The sequence below is a fragment of the Melopsittacus undulatus genome, chromosome 5 (genome assembly GCF_012275295.1).
Source record: "Melopsittacus undulatus isolate bMelUnd1 chromosome 5, bMelUnd1.mat.Z, whole genome shotgun sequence".
NCBI lineage: Eukaryota > Metazoa > Chordata > Aves > Psittaciformes > Psittaculidae > Melopsittacus > Melopsittacus undulatus.
Window position 1 is genome coordinate 4,712,173 of NC_047531.1, and position 15,773 is coordinate 4,727,945.

A 15,773-nucleotide genomic window follows, 5' to 3' on the forward strand; every position below is an offset into this window, starting at 1 on the left:
GTTCCCCAGCCAGGGAGTCCTGATCTTGAGTCATAACAAGAGGTTGCTCTTTTCCAGCTGCAGCACTTCACACTTCTTAAATGAGTCCCTGTCAGCCCCATTGCTCCATCCTGCTGAGGTCCCTCTGGATGGCAGCCCTGCTGTTCAGCCAGATCCTCCCAATTGACTGCACCTCTGGGATGAAGAGATGCACAGGGAAACCTGCTTCCCACCCCATTCAAACTCCTGCTGGTGAAGTGCAACAAGGATGTCCACCTACCTGCAAGGCTTCAGGGCAGCAGGGAAGAAAGACAGCACAGCAGCCTACAACAGCTACTGCATCTTTGATTTCCCCCTTGGAGATAGTATCCAATCACTCAACACTTTTAGGTCATGGTGGACTCACCAGCCAATGACTTCTACATGACCCATTACAAATGGGTGTCACTACACAACGTCCATATGGATTCCCATCACCACCCCTTTCAGGGCTGCCTGCTGGTATGCCCAACATGAGCATCAAGTGCCAAGTACATCACAGCTACCAAAAATCACAACTTTACAGCCAGAAAATGGAGCTGCTCTTCAGACATCTAAGCTGGCAACAACCTCTCAAAGAGGGACTGTATATCCATGTAGGACACAGACAACTGCAGCCTTCACAGCTGTCAGATACAGATGGGAAGTGGTATCACTCCATCACAAGCGAATGAAGCACTCGGAGTCCTGCTGGTTTAGGAAGCTGTGAGGAGAGGCCAAGGCAGCAACCAGCTTCCCAGCGGGAGGCAGAGCCTCTACAGCATGTTTTCAGAGCAGTCGAGTCCACTTGCCAAACAGTTGGGGGAAAAGAAATAACATTCAAAACCCCCCTTGACTTTCAATGCAGCAGAGGGAAGGAGAAGGAAGGCGAGGTTCCCTGCTGGCATTCACACAGAGCTGTCAGCAGCAGAATGGCCTCCAGGGAATATCAAAACCAAGCAGGGTTTTTAATCTTGTGTGCATTCAGAACCCCCCCACTAGCCTGGAGAAACAGTGAGGATCTGTCTTTGCCTGCAGTTACCATGAGACTTCAATCCTGTGCGTGGACAATCCAGGGTTCCCTCATTAGCTCCAGGTCTTTGGATAGGAGGTGAGGTATCAGAGGAGAAAAAGAAGGTATTTATCTCTCCATGTGGGTACATCATGGAACCACCAACCCACCCAGAGCTCTATCACCTGTGGGTCTCTGCCCATTACTTCCACCCATTTACCCTACTCTTTTCTGCCTGGGAAAACTCCATTTCATTCCTCTGTTGTCCAATCATGGCACTTGAGAGCCACTAGTTTTATGGAAGGACCTGACATACTGCCAGTGCCACCAGGATTCAGCTGTTCTCTCCTGATAAACAGATTTCAACCCATATGTGAAGGGGCAATGACTGCAGCAAGAGGATTCATCATAGCAATCAACAGTGATAATAGAGCTGCAGGTTTGGATGTCCTTCAAGGTTACTTCAAGGCTGAAGCAGTCCTAACACTACTGTAGATCAAGGTACCTCTCATAGCAGCCTTCCAACACCCTAAGGGGGCCTACGAGAACCCTGGAGAGGGGCTTGGGACAAGGGCCTGTAGGGACAGGCCAAGGAGAATGGCTTGAACCTGCCCAAGAGAGGGGAGACTGAGCTGAGCTCTTAGGCAGAAGCTGTTCCCTGTGAGGGTGCTGAGGCGCTGGCACAGGGTGCCCAGAGAAGCTGTGGCTGCCCCATCCCTGGCAGTGCTCAAGGCCAGGTTGGACACAGGGGCTTGGAGCAGCTGCTCCAGTGGAAAGGGTCCCTGCCTGTGGCAGGGGTTGGAACTGGAGGAGCTTTAAGGTCTCTTCCACCGAAACCATTCTAATATCCTATATGATTCTCCAAGGCACAGGCTGACTCCTTCAGTAGCTGTCAGAGTTTCCCATTCTTTCTTCAAGGCAGATGGGCTGTAACTAGCACTACAGCACTATAACACCCAAGCAGGAGAGCTGTTAGCTGGCTGATGGGACAGGGTAGCCACAGCACTGCAGCCAGAAACCAGCAGGAGCTCAGACCTGCATGTACTTTCCAATCCAATTACCTACCCAAGAATGCCAGCCTTCCCCAACACGTCATGAGATGGGCCAAATGAGGATTGCAAATCCAAGCTCTTAGATCTAAAACTCTCCCTATGGTGCTTTGTCTCAGGATCCAAAGAAAGCAGAGTCCTGAGGGTTCAGGGTAATCCAGAGGCTGGTTCATGAAACTGGTTGATATTGAGAATGTTCCACTAAGTAGAGGTGATAAGCGGTGGGAAGTGCTGGCCAGATTTCACAGCCCTCTGATCTGAAGGAAAACCTTCCCCACAAATGGCAGTGCAGATCCACAAAGCCCTTCAAAGACCTCAGACTGATGGGACTTTATGAAAGCTGAAATAGAGGCCACAGAGTGAAAGGACTGGGTTTTAAGCCAAATTTCTTTCTCTGTGAGGAATTTAGCTTAGAGAAGGCTTTGAGTGAAATACTTTGGTGGAAGAAGTTCTGTCTTATGGGGAAGTTTCAAATAGATGTAAATTACTATGACTCCATTTGCAGATAAACATTTCAAAATGGACAAAGGGCTTTGCTTTGTTAGAAATGCAATTCCTGGGCTGACACTTGTAAACTCCAATTGCAGCTACCCACAGAATAAGCACAGGTAAGTTGTATTGCTTTGACTGCACACTATCTGCATAAAAGCAATGACCCACAAATTAAATGCCATGAGAAGGAATACAAGGATTACTGCTTTGCTGTGATGACAGGTATTAGTGACAGATAATTTGGTCAGACACAAGAAGAGGAATCCACACCAAGCATACAAAACCTTGTGCAAAGCATCTCTGTGGGTTCATCTCCAGCTTTCTCTTGCCACCAGAACAAAGAGCTAAGCAGGTAATGAGAGGGAATGAGCCAGTGGAATTCAGCACCTGGCTGGTTTACAGCTAAGTGGTTTGCAGGAAGCACATACCCAGGAATAACTCCCTTTCCTGATGGTTTACTGTGCTGTTTGTAGAGTAACAAAACAGATACTGGTTAAACTCAAGTGATGCTTCCGTATCTCTTGAAAACAGTCACTAACAATTCACTGGAATATCACTTTTAGCCATTGTTGGGTTGGTTTTTATTCCCAAAACAAGTTTTATTTCCCATCATACACAGGAGCTCATTTCACCAATGAAGCCCACCAGGCATCCTGGAGTACACTAAAGCTGTGACAACGCTTACCAATGTGGTATGGAAGTGCAGGGAACACCACAGGCCAGCCAACACAGGAGGTAATTAGAGATATTGGGATGTGATCAAAAGCCTGCAAGATGAAATATTTCTCCTTAAAAAGCACTGTGGGATCTTTAATGCCCACAAGTGGTCAGGAGCTGGTTTTCCATCCCATTTGTCTAGTTTAGATCACGCACCTCACAAGCTTCAGTGCTTCTTTAAGCAAGCAAAATATTTCCCATCCTTTGCAGGAGAGGAAAATGAGGTACAGAGGCACAGCAGAAGTTTATGGCAGAACAAAGAACTGAACCCACTCATCCTTGGGCCACCCTCTTCCATTCCCAATATGACACCAGCACCCATCAGACCTTTAATCCAAGGGCACTGCTTTCTATACATAACATACGGACAAGGGGACTGCTTATTTTCCCTAGCTCTGCATTTTCACCCTATTTATGTCTACATTCTGGCTGTGCTGTGGACAGGGAAGCAGAATTGGAGGGCATATTTCTCCAGCACACTATTCAGTGCCTTCCTGTTGATCTGCACATGTAGCTGTGTGAATAAGCAAGGGTTGCAAAATGTATTTTGCCTGGGGCAGTGAAATAGCTGAGGCCAACCTTGTCATTCTGTTTCACTCACTCTTTTCCTACCCTATCTCTATCTTGGTTTTCCCTTTTCTTTCTGTCTTTGTTGTCTTGGTTACATGGGCAGATTCCCGATATGCTGCTAGTTTTCATTTTAATTATATGTCCCATAAAGCACAATATTTCACTTCACTTGTGTGTGCCACTGGATAAATTCCTTTGACATATGTGACATTTGTATATCAACTAACAGATATTGCTTTATGACTGTGGGTATTCTGCAGAGTGTTCACGCATTGCACACATCAAAATCTGATATACAGTCTGTCACTTCCATATAAAAATACACACACAGAGAAAGACTGAAACTACAGGGAAAAGAAGGGAAGTTCCTCCAAAAGCACCTTGTAATTACTCGCAGTGAGTCTTCCAACAACTCAGTAGATCCTGTTATCTTGGAGATAATCGCATAACTCCTCTCTTCATGCTATCTGAAATACTTCACTGTAGCTGGACCGAGTAGCTGTGCTGCCCCAGCAGTATGTACCATGCATGGTAGGATCCAGCAAGCAGAATAAAAGGTATCTCCTGGGCTTTGTCCATTGGTACACAGAGCCTCATTTCATCCTATCAAGCTTATTCCAATTTCCCCATAGGCATTTACTTTAAAAAACATAAACTTCATGCTAACATAATGGATGATGCTGGAGTTGCAACAACAATGTAGTATTTCCATTGCTTCCTGCTCAAAAGCACCTGATCAATGAGGCAAGATGGAAAACAAAGCTTCAAAAAACCCATAAAGTCTTGGCAGGGACCAAGGAGTGTCAAGTGAAAATCCCTAGGGACAAACTGGCCTTGTGTGGCACCCAAAGGGGAAAACAGGCTGTTGTCCTGAGCTCAGATACCCTCAGGAGCCCTGGGAGATGGAAGCATATGGAGGAGCATCAGTGATTGCAGAAGTCATAGCAAGGACAGGGCTGAACTTGCAGGAACTTGAAGTTTCACAGAGCCTGGATCAAGAGGTCCAAAACAACCATGTGTTTTCAGGGGAGCACCACTTCCCTGTCCATTCTGCCTCTCTGATGAAGACTTATTCAGATGAGGAAAATCCCAGCCCAAGACTCCAGCTCTGCTCCAACACACAGACCCAATGCAGTAACTACCACAGGCAGAATATTAGCACATTAGGAAAAATAGGAATAAAAAGAGTCTTTCTCAAATTACATCAGCCTGTTCAGTTCCCTTCTTCCCAATCTTTACCCTAAAAGGCTGTCCCTGCTCTCTCCCACACTCCGTTAAGCACTAAAAGCTTTCCTTTCTATTTTCCCCCTATTAAAACGAGTCAGATCTTGGATTCTGCAACATGACCTGCAAAGGCAGAGCTGTGTCTGAGCTTGCTTCTCCTGAAGCCAAAAGAAAACCCAAAAGCTTGGCAGTGCAGGGAAGCAGCAGCCATTCTTAACTGTTTAGGTCTTCTGGATATTTACCATTCAAATCTCAGCTCCCCCATTGTTCCCCCCCAAGAGACTGACTGGAGAACTAAACAGTTTATTATGATATCAGAGATGACAGGGGAACAAAACCTAATTAGTCAGGGGAGGAGATTATTTTTATTACAACTGTTAAAAAAAAATCAATTTGGCTCCTTTTCCATGTGCCTGAATAGACTGTTAAAAAATAATGATAATATTCTCTTCTCAAAAGCATCAGCAGTCTTTCCTTTGTTGAACAAAGGCAGAGACAATTGCCAATGGGCAGGATCCTGTTCCCCTTGCACAGGGGCATCTGAATATACAACCATGATTTTCCTTGTAGGTGAAGCAGCAAACAGCATAACAAAATCAGATACTTCAAACCTTCCTTAAGCATCCATGGACATATAACTCCCTCATATCTGCTTTGTCCATCCTATACACAAACCATTCACCTTTTCATAGCACCTTCCCCTCTCCAGCCTGGAAGTTTTGATTTGCAAAAGGAATTCAAAGTGGAATCAATATCCAAGCCCAAAGGCTCTGTCCAAACTCCAATCACAGCTTCTCACCCATCTCTATTATGGCAAAGCTACAATCTCCATGCACATATAACACCCTTGGGCTCAGCATTGAAACAGTGTCAGACTGGCACACATGGGTTGAAAAGGAGGTAGTGCCCATCATGACCATAAGCAGGTTACTTCTAATACATCTCCTTGCCATGAGAAAGACACAGGTAGATAATTCCCAGCTTCCAACTCTCAAGCCTCTCCACTATTGCCTTACATGGCAAACTACAGAACCACAACCATGCAACAGGCATATTTTTAGTGAGAACACACAGTGAGGAACATAAATACACTCATTAATTCATTTGGGTTTCTGTGGCATCAACCATAAACATAAAGCTCATTATCATTCAAGACACAGCTTTCTTTTGATGAAAACACTCTTCCTTCAGCACAAGCACCCAGCCTGACCTAAACAGAGCAACCACTAATCCCATGCTGGCCTCATGGCAAAATCACAACCCAGTCACACTGCTCTGAAGGAAGATCTGCAGAGTATGAATCCTGCTGCTGAGCAATCCTCAGCCACAGTTTTCCTCCAGCAAGCACAGACACCCTATGATCAACTACTTCATTAGAGATGGCCTGACCACAAGAAAGGATCTGTTGGCTGTAAACTGCATCAAGTCTGGCTGGGGCTGGGGCTGTGGTTTGACTTCAGAAACATTCAGCTGCTGATGAACAACAACTTGGAAGGAGGATTTTCTCCTTTCTCACATCAACTCTATCCCTCAAGGGCAAAACACAGATTTTTACCAAGAGAAACATTTTCTACCCTCAAAATAGGTGATGCACCATAAGACTGTTCACACCAATGCAACACTCCAAATCTCCATAAGAACATGAAAACCTGAATTAGAGAACCACATTAGGTCCTACCTTTTTGAGCTTCCCACTCTTGGTGCCCACAAAAGCCAGGGAGTGGTTCTTGTAGACGTAGGCAATCACTGATGTCATTCTGTCTCCATCCTCAGTGAAAATAGGGAGCCCTCGCACCATGGATGACACTCCCAAGGGGGCATTCATATCCAGGCCACAGAAATTGTCATCAATTGTTAACAGCTATAAAACAAAAGAAAGAAAGAGAATGTAACAAAATGAAGCCAACTATTCTTTAGCCATTTGGGAAGCATCCATCCAAGCAGGGTCCTCATTGCATAATATGCCTATAATTTAAACAGGCTGACAAATCAATGACAAAGGCAGGACTGGAGAAATAGAGAGGTGGAGAAAAACTGTCCAAACTTGCATGATGAGTTACAGAGAACAGGAAACTTACTTCTCTTGAATGACAGCCTAGCAGGGTACATTATGTTAAGCCTTTTTCCTACTGCTTTACCAGTCCGTTTTACCAGTCAAGACCTAGCAATCGAAGACAAAGTCTGCTGAAAAACATCTTAAATGTCACTAGTTCTGTCAAAAGAAGTATGCACATCATTCCCATGAGATCCACAGTAAAAAACAGAGTTAAGCCTGCACTGGCAAATAAAATAGACCCTGCCCTACTCACTAGCCTTGAGGCCCAACAGTAAGACTCATATCTATGAAACCTAAACAATTACTCCCTTCCCACCTCCAAACTCTGTAGCATCACTCAGTGCTACACTTTGGACATTACTGTATCCCAAGGCATGGCCAGGCTTTGTCTGGGGCAGAGCTGGTCAGCCCAAGCCAAATCTGCAATAGGGACCATGCTAAGGATTAAACACTATGAATGGTGACTGCACACACTCCCCATTTCCTGGGGTTAGTTTTATCATATAGTCCTGGGTCCTTCTTTCACTGCTTGGCCTGAGCACTTTGTCCTCCTTGGTGTCTATTTTCCCCCCATGAAACAGAGATTATCCACATTTATCCATGTAACTGTGGTACTGTAACTCACTGAAGATCTGGGAAGGTTTCACAGCTATTATGGGACTTTCTGAGCATTTGTTGGAATACCCACAAGCTCCTCACAACCAGAGAAATGTCCCTCCCTGTTCATTAGCACTGTTGCCTAAGTTTTAACACCTATTGCATTTGAACTCAACAGGCTTGTCACCAGACAGATGCTCCACTAGGATCCTTATGTACGAATTCACATAGTGCCTAGTTATCTCTGAGGGTGCTTCTTTGGGCTTCAGAGTGTTACAGAAGTGCAGCAGCACAAGAATGCAGACAGTTCTTTTACCTGAAGGCACCATCTGGACAGCAGGTGAGGCTAACTCAGGTTATATGAATATGAAGATCCCCATAGAGTAAGTCAAATAAAGCTTCAAATATCAGAGTACATGATTTCCAAAGAAGTCAGTCTTAATATTAACTTCACTGGGGCCACTCACAGATTTGAAGTTAAGCACCCACTTACAATGCTTTGCTGGACTAAGGCCTAAAAAGGCAATAATTAGTTGTACAGGAAGGTTGCCTAATTTTCACATATCAGGAATAAAGGACCATGACAGTTTTCTTTTGTCTGAGCTCCCATCTTCCTGAAAGCATGGCTAGAATACTGTTCCTTATTTGAGTTCTCGAGCAGTAAAAGCCTGATAGCTGATCCATTTTATCCTCACCCAGCAATTACAGGGAATAATTACAGATGGCTTTACTGAATGGAAGAATAATATGTCCTAAATGTATTTATAAACACATAAAACCTATGAGGAATTCAAACAGCCATTAGTAAGGAACAGCTAGCCTGAGCTCTGGCCTGCAAGTCATTAGTGTTTGTGAACTGCCCTTTTTAGAGCTAAAACACCAGCTCAAAGCACAATTACATATCGAATCAACAACCTCCATGAGCATCAGACAGGATGTTGCTCATCCTTACAATGCCAGTGCAAAGCCTAAGATAAATCTGCATCCCAGACTCAAAGGCCAAATTCACCTGAGGTCTGGTACCCCCAAGCTGATGGCCACACATCAGAGAGGCAGGACACCCCTGCTGACAGCATGGCTTGCAAAAGCTGTGTTTCTGATAATGAGAACATGCACAGCTTCCATTACATAGGTCAGGATGGAATAACTGCAGCTTGATTGCTCAGGAGGTACCAATGTGTTTGAAGCAACACATCCCTTGGGGTGAGATTCATCTCATCTAGCTTTAGCCGGGTGAAAGCTTAGTAAGTAATGTAGAGTGGTCACCTAAACTAGCTCCATAATCAACAGAGGAAAGAAGGTATGTCAGAGAACAAGGCATCCAACCAAACACGTAATGCACTGGATCAGTCCCTGATAAAGCCAGTTTGATTGCAGAAGGACTCCAAGTTTACCCAGGTTAAGCATCTAACACCAAGATGCATCATGTTTTGAACAGAAAGCTGGATTATATGGCCTTTTGGGGCCCATTCCAACTTGAATTATCCTAAAGTTGTAGGATCTGAGAAGAACCCAGGTCCTGAAGTCAGGCCTAGCTTGACCAGAAACTCTTAAGCTCTCAAATTAACATGATTTGCATTTCAAAGCTATAATAAAACTGTATGTGTCTCACTTGAACTGATGGCCCGTTAGGTTGAGAAAAGAATCAGACTGAAAGCAAGAAATCCACAAACCTTATACAAACGACAGAAAGAGGGACAGGGGAAGAAAAGAAGAAAGTCCTACTTTGTCATGGTTTTAAAGCAAAAAAGAATGGAAAACAGTCTTTTTTCACCACGAAGAAAATGAAGACACCAATAGCAGCAGCAGACACCTTACCTAGGGTGCAGTGTATGAAGCTCCATCTCAAACAGGAAATTACATTGACAAGCCTTGAAATAGAGCTGGCACAGCCCAAGGCATCCTCCTCAGTGTAGCACAGCTGAAACTCCAGCTGAAGTAGTTGAAGACCAGAAAGTACCCAGGCAATCATCTGACCTGCCTTCCTGCATGACCCAGGACCTCCTATCTCAAGCAGGAGTTGCCTGTGCTGTTGCATACAGGAAGGTACAAACTCCTTCTGTTTGCTCCTCAAGCAGGTTTGAGCCTGAAGAGCTGTATGGGACAGCTCTGGGCTCTCTGTAACCCACTCTATCAACAACCAAGATGTTATCCAAACTATATGATTGCTGTTAATGTGTATCAAAACTCAGGAAGCCAAAAATAATCCACACGCTCTTGCAAAGCCCGAGAAGATCTAGACCCAGAGATCCCAGCTCCAAGCACAACAACCTGTGGCTGATCTGCAGCACACCTTCAACTTATCAAGACTTAATTAATCCAATTGACACAGGTTAGTTACTCCTCAATTCGACTGGGCTCAGCTCCAGATGAACCCAGGCCTACCATTAGCAGGTAGGTTTAAGTTATTATGGGTTTCCCCCCTTAAACTAAATTTAAAAGTAAATTTAAGCCCATTTATTTCACCTTATTTCCCTGAGATTATTTGCAATTAACATCTTTATAAGAAGGGCTTATGAGAAAAAATGGGGACACACTTTTTAGTAGGGTCTGTAGTGATAGGATAAGGGGAAATGACTTTAAAATGAAAGAGGGAAGATTTACATTAAAGAAAGAAGCTGTTCCCTGTGAGGGTGCTGAGGCGCTGGCACAGGGTGCCCAGAGAAGCTGTGGCTGCCCCATCCCTGGCAGTGCTCAAGGCCAGGTTGGACACAGGGGCTTGGAGCAGCTGCTCCAGTGGAAGGGGTCCCTGCCTGTGGCAGGGGTTGGAACTGAGTGAGCTTTAAGGTCCCTTCCAAACATGATCCAAGCACCACTTTCTCTTACAGAACACAGTTTACATGAGATCTAGGACCATCATAGCACACCCGAGCCTCTGAAGATGATGCATGAGGGTAGATGAGGCCATGATGTTCACTCACATGCTGCTATGTGAGTGCTGGAGAAGCAGTTGCCGGGTTGTGGTTTGCAATGTGCGCAACCATCCACCAGGAATAGGAGCAGGGCCAGCAAGCCACACACCACATGAAAACCGTTTTCACTTAACATATAACATTTCCTCTGGGGATCATCTGCAAAGAGACGCCAGCAAGCAAAACCCTACACATAAACATCACCCAGCTTCTGTGCAGCTGCAGATGTGACTGTGGAAGGGCTGAAACACAATCATCTTCTTCAGTGAAGAGAAACACATAAGGAAGTTTGGATTTATGATGAAAGGGTCAGGAGCTGCAAGCACAGGTTTATTTTCAATTCCAGACACTCCTAGCAGCAATATAAAGCAGCCACATTAAACTCTCTGGAGCTTCTCTGCTTGGCCATTTTATGTTAGCAACTTTCCAGAATGAAAGTGGAGGTGAGGATGTGAATTCACTGTGCTTGCTGCAGCTGGGATATTGGGGCAGGGGGGGAGCAAAGGGGAGATCTAAAGAGGCAAGAAAAGGATCAGCAGTTCTCACACCCTGAGCAGTCAAAATCTAACCCAGAAGTTCACGGCACAGTCTGTAGGTAACTCAGAAGGGAACAGGGAGTCTTTTGGATGAGATGCTGGATTGATGTCAATCAGTTCAACATCCCACCTGCAAGAGAGGTAATATTCTTCACCACTCTTCTGCCCTGGTAATGCTGCTATACATAGGTTTATAAGGTGCTCTACATATCCAAAATACCTTCATGTGGGATGGTTAGCTGGTGTCTGAGCATAAATGCTCTCCTGAGTACTACCAGCTGCCTCCCCATCTTGGGCTGATGTGCAGGAGGGGAAGCCAGTTGGTGAGAGACTCTGGTCTGATCCTGCCACTGATCCCAGCATCAACAACCAGAAGGTTCATCACAGCTGTGACACCATAGGCGAGTGTCACATTCACCATTGAGACGGGAAGGATGTGCAGAAGAATGAGCCTAATTTACAAGAGGATTCTAGCAGGTATTTGCCTTCTCTAGCATTAAGCCAATCAAATAAATAATTAACACAGTCGAGCCCTCCTGGAGAGGATGGTTTTACAAGGCTGGTGCTGGCTCAGTCCCTGTGGGATGTGCTGAGCCCCCAGAATCATAGAATAGTCAGGGTTGGAAAGGACCTTAAGATCATTCATTTCCAACCCCCCTGCCATGGCCAGGGACACCTCACACTAAACCATGGCACCCAAGGCTTCATCCAACCTGGCCTTGAACACTGCCAGGGATGGAGCATTCACAACCTCCCTGGGCAACCCATTCCCGTGCCTCACCACCCTAACAGTAAAGAATTTGCTCCTTATATTCAATCTAAACCTCTGCTGTTTAAGTTTCAACCCGTTACCCCTTGTCCTATCACTACAGTCCCTAATGAATAGTCCCTCTCCAGCATCCCTATAGGCCCCCTTCAGATACTGGAAGGCTGCTCTGAGGTCTCCATGCAGCCTTCTCTTCTCCAGGCTGAACAGCCCCAACTTTCTCAGCCTGTCTTTATATGGGAGGTGCACAGAAATAACAAGTATAATAAAGCAGGAATGATTGTTAACAGACAACTGGGCAAAGGAGTCACTTGAAAAGCAAGATGGGAAAATGTTCTGATAGATTCAAGGCAAAAAATGTCCTGAGAGAGAAGATGACAAGAGTTATAAGAGAGCTTCCAAGGAGAGGAGAAACACGTAGGTACAATTATCTAAGGCCCTTGAACAGAAAAAAGAGGGATTTGCATCCTTTCACTTCCAGTAGAAACCTTTACTGTTGAATGAGCATCAAATAAGATTCATGTTCTGGAGACTGTTCTCATTCATGGAAAAACTATTCTACAACTTTTGCTTGCCTTCATTACAGTGATTCTAATTATAACCAGTTTGTTAAATTAGCTTTTAAAATTCTGCACTATAGTGATACCTTTTGACTGGGACCTGATCCTCCAAAGGATGCTCTGAGAGGACAGCAAGATGTGGAAGGACTCTTAAAATCTCTTAAATTAAAAACAGCAATGAAAAGCTTTGCAAGTGGTATGGTTACCGGCCAGGCTGTGGGCTGCGCACAGCACTCAGGCTGCCATATAAAGATAGGGGCTCAATACAGCTGCACTTTGTGACTCGGCAGCACTTCTGGACTGGAGGGCACTCAGCCACTGAGCTTCCATTGCCAGAAGCTACCTAACCAACATCACTGACACCAGCACTGGGAGCAGGAAGTAGAGGGAGTTAACACTCAGACCAGCTGAAGAGGCAGGCACACAGGTATCTGCTGAGCTGGTTTAATGGAAAACAGTGGAGTTTTCTGCATTATTCTCATTACTGTTTATCTGGCAGCATTTCATCATTCACTGGACATAAAAAGCACACAGAAGCCCCCAAACTCAGCAGAAGGGTTAGAGCTCTGATTACAGCACTTCCTAACCTGTCCTCATTCCATTCCCCAGCCAAAGTGAGCACTTCAGCATTGCGCAAATGCCTGAAGCAGCAGATATTAGGGTGCCAGTGCAAACATTGCTCATAATAAACTGCAGTTGTCCCTTAAAGATTTGCTTTTACTATTTGCCTCTGAAACAGCCCCTGATAATCAAATACATCCTAATCCATATTTCTGGAAAAGTTTCAATGAAGGATTGTTCACCCCTCATTCCTCCTTGCTTTCACTCCAGTGAAATCTTCCTCCCCAGTCAAAGTACAGGGGCCTTTTTCCACATATCTCAGCAGGCACCAAAGCAATTCCACAGTCTCACTGGGATAAAGGCTGTCCCAACAGCCAAGTCCTGCTTTTGATTTACTGCTAATACCTAACAGCCCTGTCTTCATACAATGGCAGGTACTTGGCTTCTCACTCTGGTTGTCTCAGGCTTGGCTATGACAGACAGTGTAAGGAACATATACATTATAGCTGTCTGTGCTGCCAGCAATAAGAAATCAACAGTAATATGCATCTGAGCCTTTGCAAGGAGATATCCAAGGTCTTTTCCATCACCTGACTGTAAGATCTTTCCTTCTTGATTGCAAGGACTGAGGGTGAGAGTGAGCATGTATCCTGCTCCATAAGGTATTTAGAAATCTAGAGAGATGAAAGCCTTAGAATAACCTGTCACCAGGAACTTCACAGCACCTGAAAAGGTACAAGGAAATTTAGGGTCTAGAAAACCTGCTGCAGGGGTGAACCATAAATCCCTACCCACTGGGGTTGCAAATGATGGAAACCATCTCCCTGCAAACCACAGGTCTCTAACCTCCAACAGCAGCAGTATGGTACCCAAGGCTTGTGCTTCTCTTTGCCTGTGCATGTTCTCTTGATGGTATCAGCATGGGATTCAGTGCTTGGTGAACTTCTGGTTCAATGCTGGTTTACTCAACCCCTGGCATTAGTACATTGCCTTCCTCATGTTGAACAGACTCTGCCTCTGACTTCCTGCAGTATCTATCTCTGCTTCTGGCCATGCTGTTTCTGAGTCAGAAGAGACTTGGTTCATCTGACCTTCTCCTCATGGTTTGTGCTGTGAGCTTCATCAGAACCATCCCATTTCAGCCTGTTGGTTGTGTCTCTCTATGAAGTCCTAGTGCATGATGGAGGCAGCCTCTCCAAATTTCAACTCATGCCACGTCATTCACATCATTTGATGCCTCTTACTGCCCTCCCGATCACACACATTGCTGACAATGGGTCAGGAAAAGGCTGCTGGCATCCCAATAAGCATCAGTGGCTGCAGACCTTTGTCATCAAAGCCACAGGGAAATTTTGTGGACAAAAAGATGGGAACCCTGGACCAGCAACCAAAGATAGCTCAGATCACCAACCAACCCACCCCTCAGTGGTTAGCCTGCAGTCTAATTGCATACAAAAATACCCAGTACTATTTCCCCAGGTTGCTCTGTGATATAATGGGAGCTGGATAAAGAGCCAGCATTTGGAAATACATTATAATTGCACACTGCTTTTCACTTGTGCAACCACAGCACTGGTTACTATGCAATTACACATCACCATATACAAATGACAGTGCAGTTACAGTAACTTTACCAATTACAGGGAAATTGCACTCACTATGCTAAGAGGTTTTAATTCAAACGTAATCCAGGAATGCAAGACCAGAGGGTAAAGTTATCCAAATTGAGTAGGACTGATACAGGTGCTTGGGGTTTAGGTCTGTAGTTTAAGCACCAATTCAAGTGTTAGTGTTAAGTTTCCAGAATCTTAATGTAGTACAATTTTTTTATGCCTGCAGTTATGTTCCTGCTACACTGTGAGTATAAAGCTTCCCAACAGCCTATACCATGTACTTCCATGTTGTAAAATGGGCAATTTCCCAAAGAGGAGGTTGCCTTTCCTGCAGGGATCAACAGGTTTCTTTAGTCTTCAGGCCTTTTGCTCAGCAGAGAGTGGGTAAGGGAAAGTTCAGGTTGGAGATAAGGCAGAAGCTCTTCCCTATGAGGGTGCTGAGGCGCTGGCACAGGGTGCCCAGAGAAGCTGTGGCTGCCCCATCCCTGGCAGTGTTCAAGGCCAGGTTGGACACAGGGGCTTGGAGCAGCTGCTCCAGTGGAAGGGGTCCCTGCCTGTGGCAGGGGTTGGAACTGGATGAGCTTTAAGGTCACTTCCAACCCAAATCAGTCTGTGACAACTCTCCTTTTTGCAGTCATTTCCACCCTCTCCCCAGCCATTTCTAGCATTCCAATCTGAAGTCTCCACATTAGCACACCAAGCCATGTAGTTGGGGTGAAAATTAGATCCCTGAGGTGTGTGGTCACTAAGGTTTATCCCCTTACTGGTGGCAACTGTACCTACAAGCAAGAAGAATAAATTGCACCCAAAGAGCAGCTGTAAAAGCAGTTGAGTCCTTCTGCAGTCCCATTAACTTCCCTTTGGTGCCTCAGAGGCCGGAGGATTGTATGGATGAAGCACTGAAGGATAAGCAGAGGAATATGATCTCTGTGGCTCTCAGCTTGGTGCTTTCCATGAGCTTTAAAAAATTCACTTGAAATATCTGATACCCCATCTTCCCCCCCCCAAAAAAAGACATTATTGAGTGTAAAGGCTCTGCCTTTGAAACCGCCATGGTCTATTGGGTAAATAGGCATTTAGGGATTTTTCAGCAGTGAAGTATTGATCAAAT

General features: G+C 45.2%; 1 protein-coding gene across 1 annotated transcript in view; it reads right to left on the reverse strand.

Moving 5' to 3' along the window:
* Positions 1 to 15,773, reverse strand: part of PLXNA4 (plexin A4) — a 435,244-nt gene that overhangs the window by 405,430 nt on the left and 14,041 nt on the right. Inside the window, exon 2 of the mRNA XM_034063149.1 lies at positions 6,740 to 6,922. Within this exon, the coding sequence (XP_033919040.1) occupies positions 6,740 to 6,922 (183 nt within the window). The remainder of the gene's footprint in view (positions 1 to 6,739; positions 6,923 to 15,773) is intronic.